This window comes from Ammospiza caudacuta, chromosome 7 (assembly GCF_027887145.1).
Source record: "Ammospiza caudacuta isolate bAmmCau1 chromosome 7, bAmmCau1.pri, whole genome shotgun sequence".
NCBI lineage: Eukaryota > Metazoa > Chordata > Aves > Passeriformes > Passerellidae > Ammospiza > Ammospiza caudacuta.
The window spans coordinates 31,676,370-31,696,799 of NC_080599.1; the positions used below are offsets into that span (position 1 = coordinate 31,676,370).

Genomic DNA, 20,430 nt, shown 5'->3' on the forward strand with positions numbered 1-20,430 from the left:
ATGAACTTCTTCAGGCAAGTCAGACTTCTCCTCTGGAAGAACTGGATCCTTCGGAAAAGACAAAAGGTAAAGTATTAGTCTTTGGGTTTCAGGTTTGAACCATGCACTCCACTGGTACATTTATCAGCATGCAAAACTCTCAAGTTCCTCAAAGATTCACATGTGATCTTTGTAGGGGCCTGTTGTCTGGCATCTTGTCTGGTGCAGTTTACAAAGCTGCTCTTTACAGACCAAACATAGAATAGCCATGTTGGGATTTTCTTTGACAAATAACATTGTGTACCAGAAAAGCTGTGGTTAGTAATATTTATATGTTTTCACATAAAAAGATCTGTTGTTAGAAAACATAATGATCATCATTCAGCTCAGGAGGGTTTGCTTCCTAATTTTAGATTTGCCCTTCACACTTAGCTGCTCTTAGATGTGATTCTAGTTAGGATCTTACAGTTCACACAGATTGTGTCTTTTTTAGTATGGCTGAATGACATAAGTAAGGCAAAAGCCAGAAATATTTTAAGTACTTTCAAATCCTCTTAGATCTTATGATATTTTGTCTTACAGCAAGACTTCATTGCAGAGTCTACAGCTGATCCATAGCCAATTTAAGCTTCTCACATTTATGTGGTGTTATAACTGTGCTTGCTCCATTACAGCTCTGTCTGGATATTACATTTCTCTGTGCATGTTGCTGGGATTTCTGGCTATTTATCATGTGGTTCTGCAGGATTATGGGCTGCTTTCTGATACTTCTAGTGAATTCTGAGACACCTTTTTGTCCTCTGGATAAGGTCCACAGGAAAAAGTCAGAGGTCTGACAGCACTGGTCCATCCTTACCACACAACACATTGTGTACCAAGTTGAAAGCAAGCTTCCCTTGAGTTTCAGACTTCAATCTTTTCCAAACTAGTTAACTCAGACAGAAAGGAGCTACCAAATTCAAGTCTGAGGATTTTGTATTTCCTGGGGGTGAAGAAAGAATCAACATCTGAGCATTAACACAGATTTACTCTGCAGCAAAGGTGGACCAAGGAGTCTCACCAGTTCTTGCCCCTCTGCATTTGAGTGTTTAGTGCTTGTCCCAAATGGTTGGCAATGGATATTGATCAGACCTTGTGGACCCTGCTGGGACGGGTATTCAGAGCTGTGCACAACAGCTGTCAGGTTTCCGTCTCTAATAAATGTGTCATTTGCCCTTTGCTGCTGGTAAGATTTTGTCTGCTTTTAAAAAGATCAGGCATGCATAACTTCCTAGGTGGTGGTGGGTGGGTTTTTTGTTATTGTTCTGTTTTAGAAAGGAAAGCCTTAAGAGGAAAACTGTGAAATAGAAAATTGTTGCGTGGTGTAAAGCTTTCTACCCTTTTGCTGTGAGAATATGTTGTGCTTAACTAAAGCTGTTAGACAAAATTAGAGTGGATAAACAGGGCAGCTCCAAAAAACCTGTTCTTAATGATGCTGTGGAGTGCCTTTTGCCCAAAACAACATTCACATGTGACCCATCTTGTCTTTGGCTCTGCTGCTATGTGCATTATTATCACGTATTTGGTATCTGGTTGGGGAGGAGGGAGCAAAGGTAAAGAAACAAGGAGGGTTTTTCTGTACTACAACCCTGGTTCTGAAGATAATTTGTCCAGGCAGTTACAGGGAGGAGCAAAAAAGCGCCATATGTCTGGACACAAAAATCCCATTGCTGTTCCTCAGAGCCCAAGGCCTGTGTTACAGGATCAAAGGATTGTAGTTTCAAACCTCTGCCAAAACACACAGAGGCAGTAAAACAAACTGAAACACAGGAGTGGAGGAAACAGACTCAAAACCAAGCAGGATGTTGCTCTGTGGTAAAGCAGTGCCCTTGATTTTCTGGCGTGACACGGGAGCTGGTGACTGTTCTAAGTGTATTGAAAGGTCTGGGCAATAAAGTGGCTTTTGATGGGGTCTTCTGTGTTATTGAATAAGGTGTTTGATCTTAATACATGCATTTCCACAGGTATTAGGAAATTAATAGCATTGAAATGAATAATGACAAAAAGAAACGAAAGTAAAGGTCAAAGTATGTAAAGCTTATGCTGCAGTCATTTACTTTTGGGTAAGCAGAGTGTGCTGACAGCCTGCTAATGAGCCCAGCAGTGTCAAAGTGTGGATTAAAATAATCCATCTGTCACTTATATCTAATCCTTGTTGTAGAGTCATGCACTACCTCCTGCCTCTTTTCACCTCAGTCAGGATGTTTAGGTGTTTCTTTAGAAGAGGTAGAGAAGCCACTGAGCACTGAATTCATAGTGATGCTTCATGGCATTCTGATGAAATCCTCTTTTGGGTTTCCTTCTCAAATGGTGTAACAGGCAATGGATAGCCATGGGCACGTGCTGCACTGGGCTTTTCTGCTGTGAGAGGAGGTCTCATGCCTTTAGCCATCTAGTGACTCTACAGTGGTCTATTTGTAAAATTTATTTTTAATTTACTTTTTTTCTTTTTTTCCAGCTTCGTTTTCTAGTGGAGCTTTTATGGCCTCTGTCATTGTTTCTTGCACTTGTCTGGCTGAGGAAAGCAAATCCACTGTATCGCCAGCATGAATGTAAGAATGTTTCAGATGTTATCATGATCTGACTTGTAATAAGTAGATGTTCTCAGACAGAGGTATTGGGATCTGTTTGTGGAGAGTTACTATCCAGTGGTGAAAGAACAGACTTCAGTTCAAATAGCTTAGTTATTTGTAGCCATGTAGTGTAAGACCTAGCAGTGAAGACATAGGAAAAATGTCAAGTTTTCCTGTGAGATGCTTTCTGGTCAGACTTATGTGGGGTTTCAAGGTGCTATCTAGTTTTGGATTTCCATAATCCTGTACTACCTTACTACCTATTTAAAAAGTCATTCACGTTACTCAGAATCACATTACTCAGTTTCTGTTGAAAATAGCCATATTGCTTATATTGGTGGCTTAATTTTTCTCAGTTAAGGATAAACCTATGTGATTCCTATCACATTCCTTCTGTAGAGAGCCAACTCATCGTGCTATTTATATTCACAAAGGCTGCATTGGAAAAGACACCTAACAATTTCTATTTTGTTTTTTGGTACTCTAGGTCACTTCCCAAACAAGGCAATGCCATCAGCAGGAACACTGCCATGGTTACATGGCATCTTCTGCAACATGAACAATCCCTGTTTCCGCAGCCCAACCCATGGAGAGGCTCCAGGTGTAGTGTCCAACTACAAAAATTCCATGTAAGCAGAGCTGTGTGTGTGAGGCTGGGTTGCAGCGGTACAGGCCTGCTAGGGAACTGCTCATGGCTTGCTCTGGGCACCTGTTGGGCAGTCATGAGCATGAATGATGCAGGGAGAAAGGCTGGAGTATCCTCACCTTGCTTAGAAAGGTCTCTCACTGCATCAAGAAATATTTTGAAGAATTGTTCTGTGGGGTGAATGAATAGGGAAGATAATAATATACCAGTGTGCAAACATTGGAAGACAAAAATTTTCAGTTCCAGCACTTTGGTTTCATGCTGCAAATAGTCAACAAAGTTGAAACAGCTCACAATGGTAGGTTTAGGCCTTTTAGAGAGAGACTTCAGTGCATGTCTCTAATAAAACATGTTCACTTAATAAAATCCATAAGAATTTACTTACTGAATGTCTTGGGACAAACCTTTTTGATAAAAGAGCATGGAATACTTAAGCCTTTTTTTCTCATCACTAGAGTTGTCCCCTCTGAATGAGAGTTCTGCTGAAGTAGCAGCAAGTTGCACTGCCACTTCTTATGTAACACCTGTTTTGACTATATACTTGTGAGACTTTAATCAGCACATAACCTTCAGATACTAAGTTTGTTTGAAAAATAGGAGGATGAGAGATTTCCAGACTATTACTGAAAAAGGGCTGTTGGAGTGTTTTATTGCATTGTTCATTGCAGCTGAGTCACGAAAGAAAGTATAGCGGACAAGGACCCTTGGAGTGAAAAAACTCTGTCAGCCTAAATATAAAAATGCTTCAAATCTCCCTGTTGCAGAGTCCACTTTAGAGCATCCAATGATTAAAATTCATGAGCTAATAATGTGAAGGCCACTGAAGCCCCTGTCATGTGAAAGTCTGTAATGTGGACTTAACTTACCATTTGACCTTTTGTTCCTGGTGAACAGGATTAAAAATAGTCAGCTGAACATATTTGGTGGGGTACAGTCAAACACACAGTGAAGCTAGAGGGTTCTGGTCTCTGTACATTCTAGCTCTTCTAGGTTGCTTGTAACAGAGCAAACTGTTGCTTTGTCAGTCCCACCGAATCCAGTGCACTACAGCAGAAGTAAATTCATTGTGTTCTCTGAAATAATTTGGTCCTTCCTGTTTGTTGTTTCCTGTAAGCTAAAATGAGTCATGGGGAGTGAGATACACTATTGCATGCATGGAAAAACACAATACTGTTAAAGAAGTGTAATGGCCTTGCCTGATAGTTAGAATTTCTTATGCTTGCTCATAAACAGAGGGTCTGGTTGCATCCTTGCTTGATCTGCATGTTCTAACCCCGAACCAGTAGTTGAACAGCTGCCTGTGACTATTTGTTACTTGTGTTTTCCTGCTCCTCCTAGAAGAAATATTCTGAAGGGGCCAAACAAATTGGAGGAGACTGATGTGTGAGGTGAAGGATGTTTCTGTTTGTGAATGACTCCATGTCATTTGCTAGGCTGAGCATATACCCAGAGTGCCCCATTCAACTGCTGGAGGTGGGCCTGGGCTAGAGCCAGGGCAGATTTGCACTATAAGGGTGAGATACAAGTTGTCTGGGGAAGGTCCTGTGTCCCCAGAAGGACCAGCATGGCTAACAAAAAAATATATTAATGGCCAATCTTCTGCAACGCCAGTAGCTCTCTTAAAACTTCTGTGGAATTTCAAATCTAACTGAACCCCAAACTATCTGAAACTGAGGACAAGACAACTTATTTTTTTTCCTCATCCCTAATACATACAGTCAACATTTCCTCTTCTCTTCTCTTCTCTTCTCTTCTCTTCTCTTCTCTTCTCTTCTCTTCTCTTCTCTTCTCTTCTCTTTCATTTGGTTTTGGGGTTTTTTTACTTGAAAGGTTCTCAAGAGTCATCACTCTTAAATTACTGTTTCTTCATTATTTCTCTTTTCAGCCTTGCAAGGGTATATAAAGATGCTCAGGAGCTTTTACTGGAAACCCCTGAAATCCATGACCTTGGAAGAATCTGGGAAGAGCTGATCATTATGACTCAGTTTATGGAAACAATGAGAACTAATCCTGAAAGAATTGCAGGTAATTGTTGTGTCTATATCCTTTAGACTATTTAATTTTTCCTTCTGAGAGTTGTATAGTAGTTACTTTGAAGTCTGGCAGCATTATAATATATTTCACATGTAGCTGCTGCTCTGCTTACTGTTAGGGTAAATTAAAATCTGTTCCATGACAAACACTTGTCATTTAAGGAAAAGGAGAAGAGGCAGTCATCTCCTACTACAGCCATCTTAAATAACAGTAGACAAAAACTTGAAAAGCATGGATATCTCACCACACAAAGTAAAACATGGCTTAAGAAATGTCATTAATTATCATTAAAGGAAAAGCAAAAGCAGTGAGAAAGTTCACTGGAAGATGCAAAGGAATGAAAAATTAGGAACAATGAATATATGCCAGGAGCATAACCCAGAGAAGTGCTTAGAGGTACTTGGTTACAGTCTTAGCTAAAACAGGTTTGAAACAGTGAAGAAGGAAACTCTTCATGATCTATTTAGAAAGCATAGAACACTTATAAACAGAATTGCGAAATCATTGCATTAATTTTTATTCAAAGCAACTTGCCAAACTCAAAACACAGTCCTGGGGAAAATAGGGAAAGGTATAATTGTAAAATTTTTGGACTTGAAGTATAGAATTTGAAAAGGGTACTCCTAAAACTAAAGGTTTAAAAATGGTCTGGCTTTGTGAATTGATCTGTCCCATTCTCAAATCCTTTGTCACAGGAATAGCATTCTTATTAAAATTAGTCACTCTCCATATATTTTTAACAGGATGTGTATAAACCATCTGATGCACATGGTCCACTATCCTATCAGAGGTTTACAACTAGAAGTAAAAAAGGGATTATCTCCTTGTAAATAACAGTGAGACAACCAAATGCCCCAGAATGTAAACAAGAACTCGAGTATAATCTGAGCTGTTGTTTGTACCCAGCCATAGAAATCAAACATGACTATTTAGAGGGGAGGAAAAGCGTGTCATGCCATGGATTTGCTGTGTATTGCTAAGGGGCCACACCCCATGGTTTAGGAAGTTGCCTTTACATCCCATATCAACTTTACTCATGAAATATAGAGTACATTCCCACAAATCCTGTGACATGAAATGTTAACGCTCCTTCGGAGTCTGTGGAGGTTTTGGATGTGTTTTACTTTAAAAAAAGTAGAAATTTAGAATTTCCTTTAATATAAAACACTAAAAAGTCAGTTCTGAAGCTTAACTAAATAAAATAGGAATTGCCATCTTTCTTCATACAGCAAAAGTTACTGAAAGACTGCCTATTTAAGCTGTCTGTGTTTACAGCTTACTACTATCGCTTTTAAATAACAATCTTAATTGAATAGCTGCAATGTTGAGCAAGGAAAAATTTGCAAATGCCAGAGTTGTGATTGCCCCTTCTTCTGATTCCTGAAATCAGACCTGCCTCTTGAGTCCTCCTTCCTTGTCCTGGTCTCCCTTTGCTCTCACACTTTTGATGAGATGTTTTTTTGTGGCATGCTTTTTCCTCCACACTGCCTGGATGCCAGGAAAGGCATCAGTAAGAATATGAGGGACAGACCCCTCCTATTGTTTTCAGTGTTTACTGCTTGAATAAATATGTGGAGAAACAATTGAAGAAGTTCTCAGACCCTGTAGCCTCAGGCCAGAATATGCTTAGTGCAGATGGAATTGTGGAAGTTAGTTGGCAAACTCTGATAAGACTCAGCTCACAGAATGGAGTGCATTTTTATTAGAAATGTTGAAAGTTACATTCCCTATGTCAGTAGGATACACACTGCTCCGGTCAGTTTCCATTGCCTGTTCTAAAGACAAGAAGAATTAGAGCTATTCAAGCATTCTTTACCAAAGTCTGTGGATGCTGTGTGATTTACCTTTAATAAAGGTATAATTTAGTAAAGTTATAATAAATATTTGATGAACATGAGCAACATTAGGTTTCCAAGATTTTCTCTTGCACCATGCTGAGGCAGAGTTCTCACTGATAAGATTTGTAACAGAGACAAGTTTTGAAAGATTGGAACTGTTTGACTTTAGGAACAGCAGTACTTTTTGTATTGTTCCAGACAGTAGCAGGGAAATTGGTGGCCTCTTACATGTGACTAATGTAACATCTTACATGTATCTAATTTAACAGTGAGTAGTCTCGCTGGTTTGCCTGAAGAGTAGTTGTTAATCTAGCTTAATATAGTTGTTAATCTAGTTTATTATGAAGCATAAGCTACACTTTATGCTTCTCCAAAGAAGTTATTTCTCATGGAAGATTTTCAAGGGTCACATTTGCAATGCTAGAGAATAAGGTTAAGTAACTAAAATTGATTGACAACACTGAGAATTAGTGTAAATGTAAAGGGTTGACTGAAGTTATTTACACAAGGCTCAGAAGAAAGGACACTAAGAACTGTAGCATACTTGAATCTGAACCTTTAAAATAAAGCATTACATCAGAAAAAATCAGACAGTTTCAGATACAGTCAGGGCTGCTTTCAATGTGTCCATTACTGTAGCCCTAGTCTGAAACATCTTTGAGAGATCAGATATGCAGAGCCAGAACACTCAGCATTTTCTGATTATCATTTCCCAACAAAGGATTAAAATGATTTTGAATTGCAAAAATAATTTTAGCCCCAGTTAGTCACGACTAGGTATAAGAGCCAAAGCACATTCTTTTTGCAGGTTTAAGCCAGGATATGAGCTGTTCTTTAACTTCCTTTGTTTGGTATCTCACTGATCTGTGCATTCTTTTTTCATCCAGGAAGAGGAATACGAATTCTTGACATTTTGAAAGATGGGGAGACCCTCACTTCCTTCTTGCTAGAAAATGTTGGCCTCCCAGATTTTGTTGTTTACCAGCTTATTAATGCTCAAGTGCGCCCTGAACAGGTGGGTAGGGTTTAACAGCTACCAGGTGATTATCTGTGAGGAACCAAACTCCTGGCTCTATGTGAGGCAAAGTAGCCTCAGTGAAGGCCTTGGGCCCAGAATAACTGATGCCTTATGGGTTGTTTGTTCCATTTCTCCATTTGTTTTTTGTGAATCTAGAGGAAGAGATGTTTGGTTTGTCTTTAAATAACATTTTGAGTATACATTAAATATTAAAAAATCATTAAATAAACAGCAAAATTCTGTTGTTGCACCCAAATAATGAGCATTGAGAAACAGTATGGCAAGTACTGCATCCATCCCCATGACTGAAGACTTGACTCAAAAACATAAGGAAGCTGTGCATCCTTTTGAGATAATAGTACTGATGAGAGAAGAACTATTGGAGGTTCTTAATTTATAATTTCTCTGCCCTAACGTCAGCATGGTATCTTTTTGGTATTGTCTTACATGAATAGGTGAAAGTGGAGAAACAGACCCAGTTTCTTTGATTCTGATTGAAAAATAGATCTGCTCAGAAAATTCAGAGTGAAAAGTGCGGGTCAAATCCCTCCTGAAGCAGCTAAGCAAGGAGCTATGTTTGACCAAGTCCGGGCTGTCTCTGCTTCTGCACGTACATGCTGTAAATGCTCCTGCATGGTGGCTGGGAGCTCTCTGAGGAATGCTCTGTTAATGAATGAATGTTGCTGAATCAGAATTCTGGAACAATTTCTACACTGCATTAGTGTGGGTGGAAGCAAGTGAATAATTGAGGCTGAAAGACACAATTCCTCTGTTTCTCTGCCACATAAAATGCAAATTCTAAAACTGTGTGTGGGCAGAAAGAAGGAGGGCATTCATGACTTTTCATGCAGTTCCTTTTGTGCATCATAGGTTCCAGTTGGTGTGACCAGTAGCCAAATTACTTATTTGCTGAATTCTTGATTGGTACCTGGGGAAGCCCTCCCCTGTCCTCATTTTATCATGAAGCAATACCACAAGACCATACCAAAGCCAGTGTAAATTGATACATCCTATGCATTTTCACACTTCCATGTCAGCTGAGATGTTGAAAATTTACTTCCTTGCTGCTTGTGACAAGGAGACTATATACAGATATCTTGCTGGGTTTCTCTTTTCCTATTAATCCCATACCTCTTCTGCACCAGAGATCTGCTGTGGCAGGAGAACTGAGTGCTGCTGTATTAGACTCTATTAGCTCCCCAGTGGCATTCATTCATCTCCTGCTAAAATTTCTGCTTGCCAGTGTATGCAGGACTGAAGTTCTCAACATCATCACCAAAAAATAATTATTGAAACCTGCTGGAATGTGGTGTCTTTCTGCTGCATTTTCTGTGCTGATGTAGAAAGATATGTAGTTCTCTTTATGCTGGAAATTAAAGAAATTGAGTATTGGTTAGAGGAAGCCAGAGGAGATGTGGTATTAAATACCACTTTTGCTGCCCTCTATGCAGTTTCCTTGTTAGCAGTAATTGCAGGGATACAAGATCATCTCACCAGAGCTGATTTACAGCTCTGAGGAAAGAAAGTGCTCTGAATACTTCTTTCAGGTGAAAATGATGCAGAAAAATCAATCTCATAATTTTAAAGACACAGCAAGAGAATTATTTTCAGTAGGAATTGAACACTGGCATTTTCTGTGGGAGATTATTTGCTTCATTCCAATAGCCCATCTTGATAAGCAAGCTGCTAGGGCTGGACTTCTGCATGGTTGAGGTGGAAGTTTCAGAGCCATGACTGGACCCTAGATCTATGATTGTCTTAATTTTCAGCCGTGATAGTTCATCTCCAGTTCTTCATGCTGCTCTGCCCTCTTTTAGCCTGCTTGTTTCTGTACACCCTTTCCCCCTGCTGCTGATGGCACAGAGCTGATCAACCTGAAAGCAACTTGTTTACAAAAGCCTGACTGTTGCCAACAGCTGGCTGGAGATCTAGGTCTGAGCTGCCTGGGAGTCAGGAAATGACACACAGAGCTGAAAGCTAAACCTGATCAAACAGCCAACTAGCTGAAAAAATAATTTGGACTTCATCTTGCCAGCTTTGGCTAAACAGTGACACATTGATTTTAAAAAAAAAGTATTGAAGTTTCCCTCTGAGAGCCTGCTTTTTTGAGTCATTCTAAGATAAAGATAAGAAACTGATGTTAAAGCACAACAATAAGAAGTTCATGAAAGATTGGCAGCAGCACAGCCTACCGGAAAAATTGGAAGGGTGGAGGTTTGGTGTTTTTCTAATCCCATCTGTTCATGAACATTATTGAAAAGCAGTTACAGTTTGTAAATAACAACTCCTTTTTTTTTCTGTGTTTATCCTTGTTAGTGATGTTAATGTCACTGTTTCCTCATTTCACAAGTCAAATCAAGGTTCCCAGGCTGCCTCCCTGTGCAGCCCAGTTTCATTGCAGTTGACCCTGCCTGATGAGGACCACACAAAATGAGGCGTGTATGGTTAAAAAATGCTGTTCTTACCACACATATCCTCAGGACTTAAGTGGCCCAGCAAATATGCTAATTATTTCACTGACATAAACTAACTTAAATCTAATTCAAATGTTCCAATTTGAGGGAGGGCAGGGATGGGTGATTTTGGAGTTTTTTTGCAAGGCAGGCTGGATCTGTCAGTTGAATTCCTTCTTTTGCATTCTGCGTTTCTCTGCACTGTCAAACTTGTGTTAATAACACCTTTATACCAGTACAGCTGTAGTGATGATAGTGCCTCTCAGATACTTCTAGAAATTCACATCCCTGTTTTGCATCATAATTCCAAAATACAATCTCTGTGTAATTCAGAGGCCTTTCTTTTTTTGTCAACTGCTGCTCCATAAGCTGAAGCTCAGGGTAGTCATGGCAGATAAAGTACAATGGTTTTCACATATAAAATTTTTATAATTATGAGTTTCCTAATTTGCTTAGATAAGAAGTAAATATACATCTATGTCTGACCTGGTATAGCTGTGGTGTGTTTTTTCAATCCATATGTCTTGAAGACTGGAATGCTCAGCAGATTGTTTTTCTAAAGAAAATTATTTTCCTGGGTAGATTTTGACAATTTCTAATAAGAAATTTAATAATTTCTTATTAAATTCATTTAGTCTAATGATATTGTGTCAGTGCATAGTTTTTGCTTAGTTTTGAAAGTCTGTGTTCATCTCAAACACAGCATACATTTACAGTCATCACAGTGTTCTGAGCAGTGTTTTCCTTAAATTTGCACTCTGAAAGGAGATGGACAGAGGATGAGAACATTAGCTTATAAGCAATTTCCAGGACTACTTTTTATTATATTTCCTGGTACTCTATATTATGAAGTAAGTAGAATTTATTCATAGACTACAAAGATTCCATAACAGCAATGTAAATCCCATGTAAATCTACTCATTTCTATAGAGTTATTCTGCATGTACATTGGTTTAACTAGAAACTAATGCGTTCCCATTAGTTGAACACTAAAGAGAAAAAATTTGGGCTTTTTCTGTTCTATGTTTATGTTAGAAGTGGTAATCAGTAAATGGGTGTGATTTAATGTAGAATGGCTTTGAAAATCCTGGCTAAGTGCCTGTGCAGAGTGACAGCGAAAAATGGCTGTGGGAAGCACTGTAGTGAAATAGTCATAACTGAAATAGAATGCTGAGGGAAATCAAGCTTGAGAATGAGAGGTATTGTTTTTTTTTTTTTTTTTAGAGCAAGTAACAGCAAAAATATAACTAACCTGAATATAAAAGGTAGAGTGATGTAGTACAATCATTTGGTCCTGGGAAAATAATTTCAAGCAAGCTGCAGCTATTCCTCCTTAGCCACAAGGATGGGCGGCATGGCTTCATGTGCGCTTAGATGACAGTGAGGAAGGGAAGATGACTCACAGGGACTTTTGCAATGGAAGAAAAATCACTAATGAGAAGACAAAAATATGTCTGAAGGCAAGATGATCTAGCATATCATTAAGTGAAGGTGATTCAAGGGTTGATGCTTCAGCTGACCACATCTCTCTGCCATTCATTAAAATATTAGCAGGGGCTGATATCAAACTGTCCGCTTTTGATAAATTTTTAATTGTTCCTGAGCAGTATGCAAGTGTCATAATAATAAGTAAAACACTGGTTTTGTTTGCAGTTTGCCTATGGTGTCCCTAGCTTGACTCTGAAGGACATTGCTTGCAGTGAGGCACTCCTGGACCGCTTTATTATCTTCAGCAGCCGAAGAGGTCTCCCTTCTGTACACAAGGCCATGTGTGCCCTGTCCCAGGACAGTCTACAAAGAGTAGAAGATGCCTTGTATGCAAATGTTGATTTCTTTAAGCTATTCCGGCTGGTAAGTATTAACACAATTAACTCTGCCTTATGTTGTCTTTTTTTTTTTTTCCCTTAAATTTCATTGCCCTTCAAGATTTTTTTTTTTTTTTTTTTTACTACATCACCAATTTTCTGAGTGGTCTTAGTTTATTTACCCCTGCAAATGTAAGGTTATGGATGTGTGATTGTTAACCTACCACCAGCAGGACACCAGATAGTTCTGAGTACATTTTGGAATGAAACAGATGAAATTCACAGTACAGCAGAACTAAGAGATTCAAATGCAGTTTTTAATTCAAAGTTTGTGTTGAAATATTATCTGGTCTTTCCAGTCTGTGTAGCCAAACAATGTGTGGCAAACCTATAGGGAATCATGAGGATTCTGGAAATACTGGATGCAGCCCATTCTGTCTTTGCTCTGTCCAGCATGACAGAATTTTACATGGCAGTCAAAGTCACAGTGCAGCTTGAGCTGGTGTAGCCATGTGAGCCATTTTGAAAAAGCCAAACCAAACTCGGAAGTTGTGCTGGCTTTCATCACTCTTTCTATAGAAGCTTTTCCTTACTCCTGTTCATTTTGTTTGCCCTTCTTTGTGTTCCTGTTTCTACTGTGACTTTGCTATGAATTCGCCACTTCTGCAGCCTTGGTTTAGTATGGCGATATTATGCCACTCTATAAATATGTATAAACATGGATTAATATTATTACTTTAAAGTATATAATAAACTACAAATTACATTAAAAAATATAAAATGGCATAGTTTTCTAGTATTTCATTTGTATTCTGCATACTGAAGTGATGCTTTCAGAGAACTATTAATAAAGGCTCCAAGGTCTCTTTCCTCATGATATCAATCTTAAATGTCCATCACTGTGTATATATCTTTCATGTTTGTTTTCCCTATGATCATGCTTTGCATTTTTCAACACTGAATTCAATTTGCTGGTTTTCACCTTTAATGTGATGTCATGAAACCATCACATTGTCAGTTTGCTTTATAGGAGCAGGCAGGATATATGAAAAACTCCTCAAGTTGCATAGGAAGTATTGGTCAGACTCTTCTGCCACAGCAGTGTAGCATTATGATTAATTTAACATGGATTTTGTTCAGCTGTGATTTTCCCAGAACTGGGAACAGAATATACCAGGAACTGCAATTGACACACCAGCAAAACACTGTTTGATTATGGTAGCATTAATAGTCAGTCATTGTGCCCATGTGATTTTACCAACCCTGATAAGGATTTGTGGTCAGCTTCTGAGAGACGCTCTTTTCCATTCCTAAAAATATATTGTCTTATGTTTTCATGTATCTTATGCTTGTTGGAAGGTGCAGAGAATTAATACCACAGTATTTCTAAAATATTTGAGGTCTTCAAGTGAATATTCACAATGTACTGCCCAGCATTTTTTACAGGTTTACAAACCCTGTTCCTCAGAGTTTCAAAAAGACCAGGTTCAGGCAGATGCTCCAAGAACACTGTATAATCTTTGCACAGACTAGTTCTCCTTAGGGGACAAGGAGAAGTGTATTTTGAAGCCCTGCATGTATTCTTCCTGCCTGAATGTCAAGTGACAGATCAGAACATGCTAACATGAGCTTTCCATAAAAGCTCTTGCCTTTGTGACTCCCTGCCAGGTACCTACACAGTGCAGCTGTCTTCTGCTTTCTTAGCCACCTACTGACTGAAGGGAATGGCAGGCAATCAGCAGGGTGTGTAGGCGTATTGGGGAAGGCTTTTTAGGGGCTTGTCTCATTAATATCACAGTCTAGTTATCTACAAGTCCAGCTTTGTATTTTGTTGTACTAGCAGAAGAAATGCCTGAGAAAGCCTCAAGAGTGCCAGCTCCAAGTGCATATGTGATTCTTTAGACAGCTGACAAAGAAGGATGCAGTGATGCAAACAAAGTGGTATGTGACAGAATACCATGGTGTCACCTGTTTCATTTAAGTCACTGATAAATAAAATGTTAACTTCTACTGAAAAGGCAGTTTGGTCATTCTGAAGAAGCTTGGGAAAGTAATGGTTTCTCTCAGGTTTGACAAACATTGAGGACCAGACTATTCAAAATCCAGGAGTTTCCAAAGTATAAAGTTCTACAAATTATTTACCTCCATGGCAAATGCAGACTTCTGTGTCAAACCTTAGCTAAATTTGGAAGTCACCAGGAGTCTGTATATCTCACTGGAAGAATAGCCTCTGTGAGAGCAGCTTCTCAAATGTCCCATGTCCCAGTTACTGCAGACCTCCATCTTTCCACCTTTTGTCATGGTGGTCTTAGATGAGCAGAACAAATCCCCAGATATATTTTAAGTGGCCTGTATTTGTTTCAGCCTTACATGAGAAAGAACATCCACACAGATTTCTGTGTGTCTTGCACATGGGTAGTGGATTTGTGGCCCCATAAGACAGGCTTATAAGATATTGTTCCAAATAACTCAAAGAATTTGAGCTACAGAGATACCATTTGGATTTTCTTCTCATTGTTTTAACTGTTGTCATGTAGAAGGTTGTCCCTATTTTTTATGTATTCACAGCTTCCCTCTGTGTTGGACAGAAACTCACCAGGTGCTGACCTGAAGGCTTGGGGGAGGGTGCTGTCTAATGTCTCCCAAGCAGTGCAAAAGGTAAGTGGTCTAATAATAAATTACATCACTTTTCTGTATAGCTCATAGTCTTTTTTTCCTTTGTTGTTTTTATGTTCCAGTTACCCACTTTACCAGAAAAAAAAAAGATAGAACTGTTGGGGAAGAGCTGATTCCTTAAAAATTCATTCTTCTCTCATTACAAAATAAATGTAGACATAAGCATTGGCAATTCTGAAGTGTATTCTTTTCTTCAGAAAAGATATGAAGGAACAAGAATTGAAAATGGTGCCTGTGACCAGGGCAGAGGAGATGAAAGGATGAGGTTCTGACCGCATTTGCACTTTACCTGATGGCACAGCTGTGACCTCACCAGATGCTTACTTGCCTTGAGGGCTGTCATTAACCAAGTCTTGTCTTACTGCAGCTGGCCAGGAAGCCAAGTGTTCAGGACCTTTTGAGGGTTCTGCAACCATTTCTACAAGATGGAAGACCAGAGTCCTTGGGCCACTTGGTGAGTTCCCTGTCAGATCTTTTCTGTGGCTACCCAGAAGGAGGTGGATCCAGAGTGCTTTCCTTCAACTGGTATGAAGATAACAACTACAAAGCTTTCCTGGGGATTGACTCAACAAGGAAGAAATCTGGTTATCTTTATGATAATACAACCAGTAAGTTTTCCCACCAATCCATTAAGAAACTCTTGACAGGTGCACCTTATGTTCAAGTACTAGCATAGAATCTTGCTTTTATAAATAACATTTTAAAGCAGTTGATTTAGGAAATTAGAGCCAGGTGAAATTATTTTACTCCATACTTGCTTCATAGCTGGAACCAGAGAAGCCCAGGACTTGACAACTGACAGAAATACCCTTTTTTTTTTAATATGGAAGGCGTAATCATAGCCATGATCATAATTAAGACTGTTCCTCTGTTTTATCTTCTATTATATGCTACTGATATCAGGAACAACAAGATGTTCCTGAAGAAGGTTCAGGAAAAGACAGTATGGCATTCTGGAATTACTTTTCTCCAAAGTATTTTTCTAAACTTTATTTTTTCTCCTAACTTGTTTGATGGCCTTGGGCACAGGAATTTAACCATCTCTCCTTTCCAATAATAGTCAATTTGATACATGGTGGCTGTTATTTTCCGGCATAAAAGTGCATCTATTTTGTATTAGTAATGTTCTACAGCATGATTACATTTTATACAGAATATATTTCAATTTACCAATTTTTGTTGCTTTTATTTCCTCATTCTTTATTTCCTCCTATTGTAATAGGATATAATGCAAAGAACAACCAATTTTTTACCATTGGTTATTTTGTCTTTTTATTATGTCCCCTTCTGTTTGCTAGTTAGTTTTTCTCTACACTGAGCTCACCAGCAGTTTTTTCTGTACTACCACTCATGTTATAGCTGGTAGCTCTGTGTCCCTTCTGCTATGATAGATATGATTGCATGGTGACAAAGTACAGATGGGCACTTTGCTTACAGAGGCTCCTACCTTTCACTGTTTGTGTTAATACTTGGCTCTGCTTATGCCTGAGACTTCCAAAGAGGCCCAGTACTCCCTCTCTTCAACCAGGAAACAAATTAATTGAATGATGTCCAGGCAAACTAATTACTTCATAGTGTAGGGGTAAGATAAAAATATTTATATTAAAATATTTAATTTTAAATTATTGTAGGAATCAGTTCTGAACTGTTCCGGAGTTCAACATCCAAGTCCACAGGATCAGCTTTGTATTAGTATCAGCTGCAATACAAAGGAGCTAAGCCATTAGGAGTAAAGCAAATAAAGCTCAAACTGCTCAGTCAGTTCTGAGCTGTCTTGTTTCCTTCCATTTGAAATACCATGTAAATAACAGCAAATTTCAAATGGTTATTTATGTTTGCTTTTCCAATTTTCATAGCATATTTTACAACTCCAATATCTACTTAGTAGTCTTTCTGTCCATTCCGTCATTGTACTTCTGCATTGGAGAATGTGCTTTCACTCATTCAGATTCAATATGTCTGTGCTGCAACTAAAAAGCCCCACAGGATGTTATGTGTGATAGGATTTTAATAGGGTTTTACATAAAGACTGTCTTTCTTTCTGTCTCTAGCACCCTTTTGTAATGCATTGATCCAGAACTTGGAATCAAACCCTTTAACCAAAATAGCCTGGCATGCTGTGAAGCCCCTGCTGATGGGAAAAATTCTCTTTGCTCCTGATTCACCTTCTGTACGGGAAATTGTAAAAAATGTAAGTTTTGAAATACAAAAGTGTACATTTCTAAAAAACTGTACCCCAAAAACGTCTTTTGAAAAACAGTGACAGTCAGCCTAATCAGATTTTCTTCTCAAAACTCCATTTGTTCTGATGGTCCTGAAGGAAGGACAGGTACTCTGTTCAAAAAACAGGAGACAGGTCTTCACTGATTCATACCATCTTGGTCCATGCTTCATGGTTTGTCCAGCTCACCCAAGCAGCTTTTTGTTGGCATGATTCCACATTTACACCAGTAAGCATAGTAATATTTATTTTACAGAGGTAGGAACATGAGCAGCTCTGTGCCAGTAAATATTTAAATGGAGCAACTGTGAGACTTAGATAATCTTATTGAGAACTAACACTGAGATATTGCAAACCAATAGCAACATTATTATTTCATCTTTTGAATGCATAAAGAATTTTCACATCGTTAAAATAGGATGGAACCTGGACTCTTCAGCAAAATGCTTGAGGTTGAGTGAAATAAATCTGAGCAGTTAATCAAGGTTGCATATGACCCGGGTTTTGGCCACCTCATAAGCAGTAATTCACTACTCCAGAGATCTGTACAAGGCACAGAATTGCTGCTCAGATTTCACACAGAAAAACATCAGATTTACAGCAGCTCAGCATTTCAGGTCTTAATAGCATAGCTATGGGAGTATCTGTCTTTTCCAGCTGCCTTCCATTCATTCATCTACTAACATCATCATCTTCCTTTTTAGTTCTTAATGGGGAGAGATAGTCAATGGGAAAATTCTAGATAATTCTACCAAAAATCTGAGTATTTTAAGGAATTGAAATTACCTAGGCTTAATGTGCAATTGTTTTTTCCATTACATATACCACAGAATTTTATCCTAAGTGAATTTGATTCTGTCTGGATTTTATGGATTCTTTTTCTGATGGTTATTAAAATTTCTGCTATTTGAACAAGTTGGATAAGTTTTGAAGGTAAAAAATACAGCTAAGTTAGAGGTTCCTCTGTCACCAAATCCTGGATAGATCATAAATTCTGTCTATCTCCTTAGATTTCTAACATTCTTTTCTGCTGGTTTTTTTATCAGGCAAACTTCACTTTTGAGGAGCTTGAACGCCTCCAATTGTTGACCAAAGCTTGGGAGGAAGTAGGACCTCAGTTGTGGCACTTCTTTCAAAACAGCCTGCAAATGAACATGATCCGTGTATGTTATAAATTATCAATGATCCTCAGTAAGAGGAGCCTTTCACCATCTTTTATTTTTATTCATGGAGAAGAAGATTAATTTTGAAAGGTTTGGCCAGCAGCACAGCCTTTGCAGCAAGGAAGCTGTGGCCTTTAAGGCTGTTGGCTGCTGAGCTTGGTTTGAAGGCAAGTCATAGATGCATTACAGCATCCCTGTGACAAAACCTCATATCTGGGCAGTCAAGAATCTGGGTAATGATTTCTTAATAAAGGCAGCAATTGCTGCTTCCCTGCCTCCCAAAAATGTCTTTCAAGAACAGACAACTTGATTTTCTTGAATTCTATATAGGCAAAGAAGGCAGTAAGACTATAATTTTCTGGGCCAGACAGAAATTTATTTTGGGATATTGCTTACTTCTGCATCATTTAGATTTGACTTTGATCAGCTGCAATCACTACCTGTAGTTAAAGTTTATAAAGCAGTTCATACTAGAAAAATACATTTGATTTCCTCATTTTTCTGTATTGTATTAGACATTTATAACATTTGTCCTCTTGCTTGTAAGGAAATAATGCAATAAATAGTCAAGGAAAGATTTCTTTTCATCCATTCTTCAGCTCACACATCCAGTTATGCAATGACCCATTTGTAAAATTGATTCTTTAGCATACCCTTTTGTCCTTTTTCATGTGTTGAAAGAGTTGTGGAAATGGAAACCTTTCTAGCTAAACAGGGCATGGAAAGACCCATCATTGTGACAAAGCTGTCATGTTTTTGTTCAGGACTCTCTGAAGCACCCTACAGTGAGGGACTTCCTGAACAGCCAGATGGCTGCAGAAGGCTTCACCGCAGAGCAAATCATCAACTTTCTGCACAATGGATCTTCAAGGAGCCGGGAGAAGGGAATGCCGGACTTTGACTGGCGGAACATCTTCAGTGCTGTAGACCAAGTTCTGCGTTTGCTCAGTCAGTATTTGGAGGTAAATTTATCCCTGCCCTTCTAGTTGTAGAGGAGGTCTTAAAACCAGTTAGGCTGTACTGGGTCTGTGGTAACAGACAAGAAAGTTAAAATCATAAAATATTTGTTTGTTTCAAGATGAATCTCATTATTAAATCCATGTATTTAGAATAATACAGTGGCACAAGTACATGAATGCTGAGTATTAAAAAAAGTTCAATTTGATGGTCTTCAAATGCTTTACTCAAAATGCTGGTTGACTGAACACATTTCAATGCTGAGAGGCAGAAAGTGAATGCAAAACTTCAAAGAATTTGTTTTTTGTAAGTATTAATAACCAACAGGCCACTAATTTCAGCAAGTTCAGGAGCAGAGGAACAAATAGTTCTTTGGTAAGTCCCCTTGCAGGTTTTTAGCACCTGATCAAAATTCCATTGAAACCAATGAGGGAGTTTCCACTTGTTCTGTGGTCACTTCTGACAAGATGTCTGTCTTTCCTGTAATCTGTACCTCTCTTCTCTAGCAAGTTGTTTTCAGTGGTGCCTTCTGAGGATTTTTGAGAGAAAATTGGTACCAGTTATAGGCAACAGGACTAAGCCTAACTCCTAATTTCAATCTAGTTCAGTCTAAAAGACCATTTGTCCCTATCAAGATGGCAGGAACTGAAAGTTTATCTGCCTTCCTACAGCTAGTACAAGAAGGAACAATAAAGGCTTTGCACAAAGGTCTGCTGATTCATTTAATGATCTTTTTGTATCATGTTAGCAGAATTATTTCTTGTCAAACTGAGCTAAATATATTGTGTGCGGCAGGTCAGTGCTGGAACATCAGTAATACCAAAACAGTTACTGTACCTGGTAATAGATCTTTGTGTCCTAATGTTCTTTCTAATGAGCTTATTCTTTAAAGTCTGCTGTTTACACAGAGTTGTAAGCACTTGAGAATGCTTTCCCACTGTGCCAGACACAATGGCAACAAATAGTTCCCTTTGGGGAATAGCCCGCTCCTTACCTCCATAGTATGCAATGAGGACAGGGTGTTGCCA

At 38.7% G+C, this 20,430-nt stretch overlaps 1 protein-coding gene across 1 annotated transcript in view; it reads left to right on the forward strand.

Annotated features, from left to right (window-relative positions):
* The window catches only part of ABCA4 (ATP binding cassette subfamily A member 4), a 60,059-nt gene continuing 39,629 nt past the window's right edge, over positions 1 to 20,430 (forward strand). The window contains exons 1-11 of the mRNA XM_058808008.1: positions 1 to 66; positions 2,477 to 2,570; positions 3,079 to 3,220; positions 5,123 to 5,262; positions 7,997 to 8,124; positions 12,234 to 12,431; positions 14,954 to 15,043; positions 15,429 to 15,669; positions 17,113 to 17,252; positions 18,329 to 18,445; positions 19,210 to 19,407. Coding sequence (XP_058663991.1) covers positions 1 to 66; positions 2,477 to 2,570; positions 3,079 to 3,220; positions 5,123 to 5,262; positions 7,997 to 8,124; positions 12,234 to 12,431; positions 14,954 to 15,043; positions 15,429 to 15,669; positions 17,113 to 17,252; positions 18,329 to 18,445; positions 19,210 to 19,407 — 1,554 coding nt within the window. The remainder of the gene's footprint in view (positions 67 to 2,476; positions 2,571 to 3,078; positions 3,221 to 5,122; positions 5,263 to 7,996; positions 8,125 to 12,233; positions 12,432 to 14,953; positions 15,044 to 15,428; positions 15,670 to 17,112; positions 17,253 to 18,328; positions 18,446 to 19,209; positions 19,408 to 20,430) is intronic.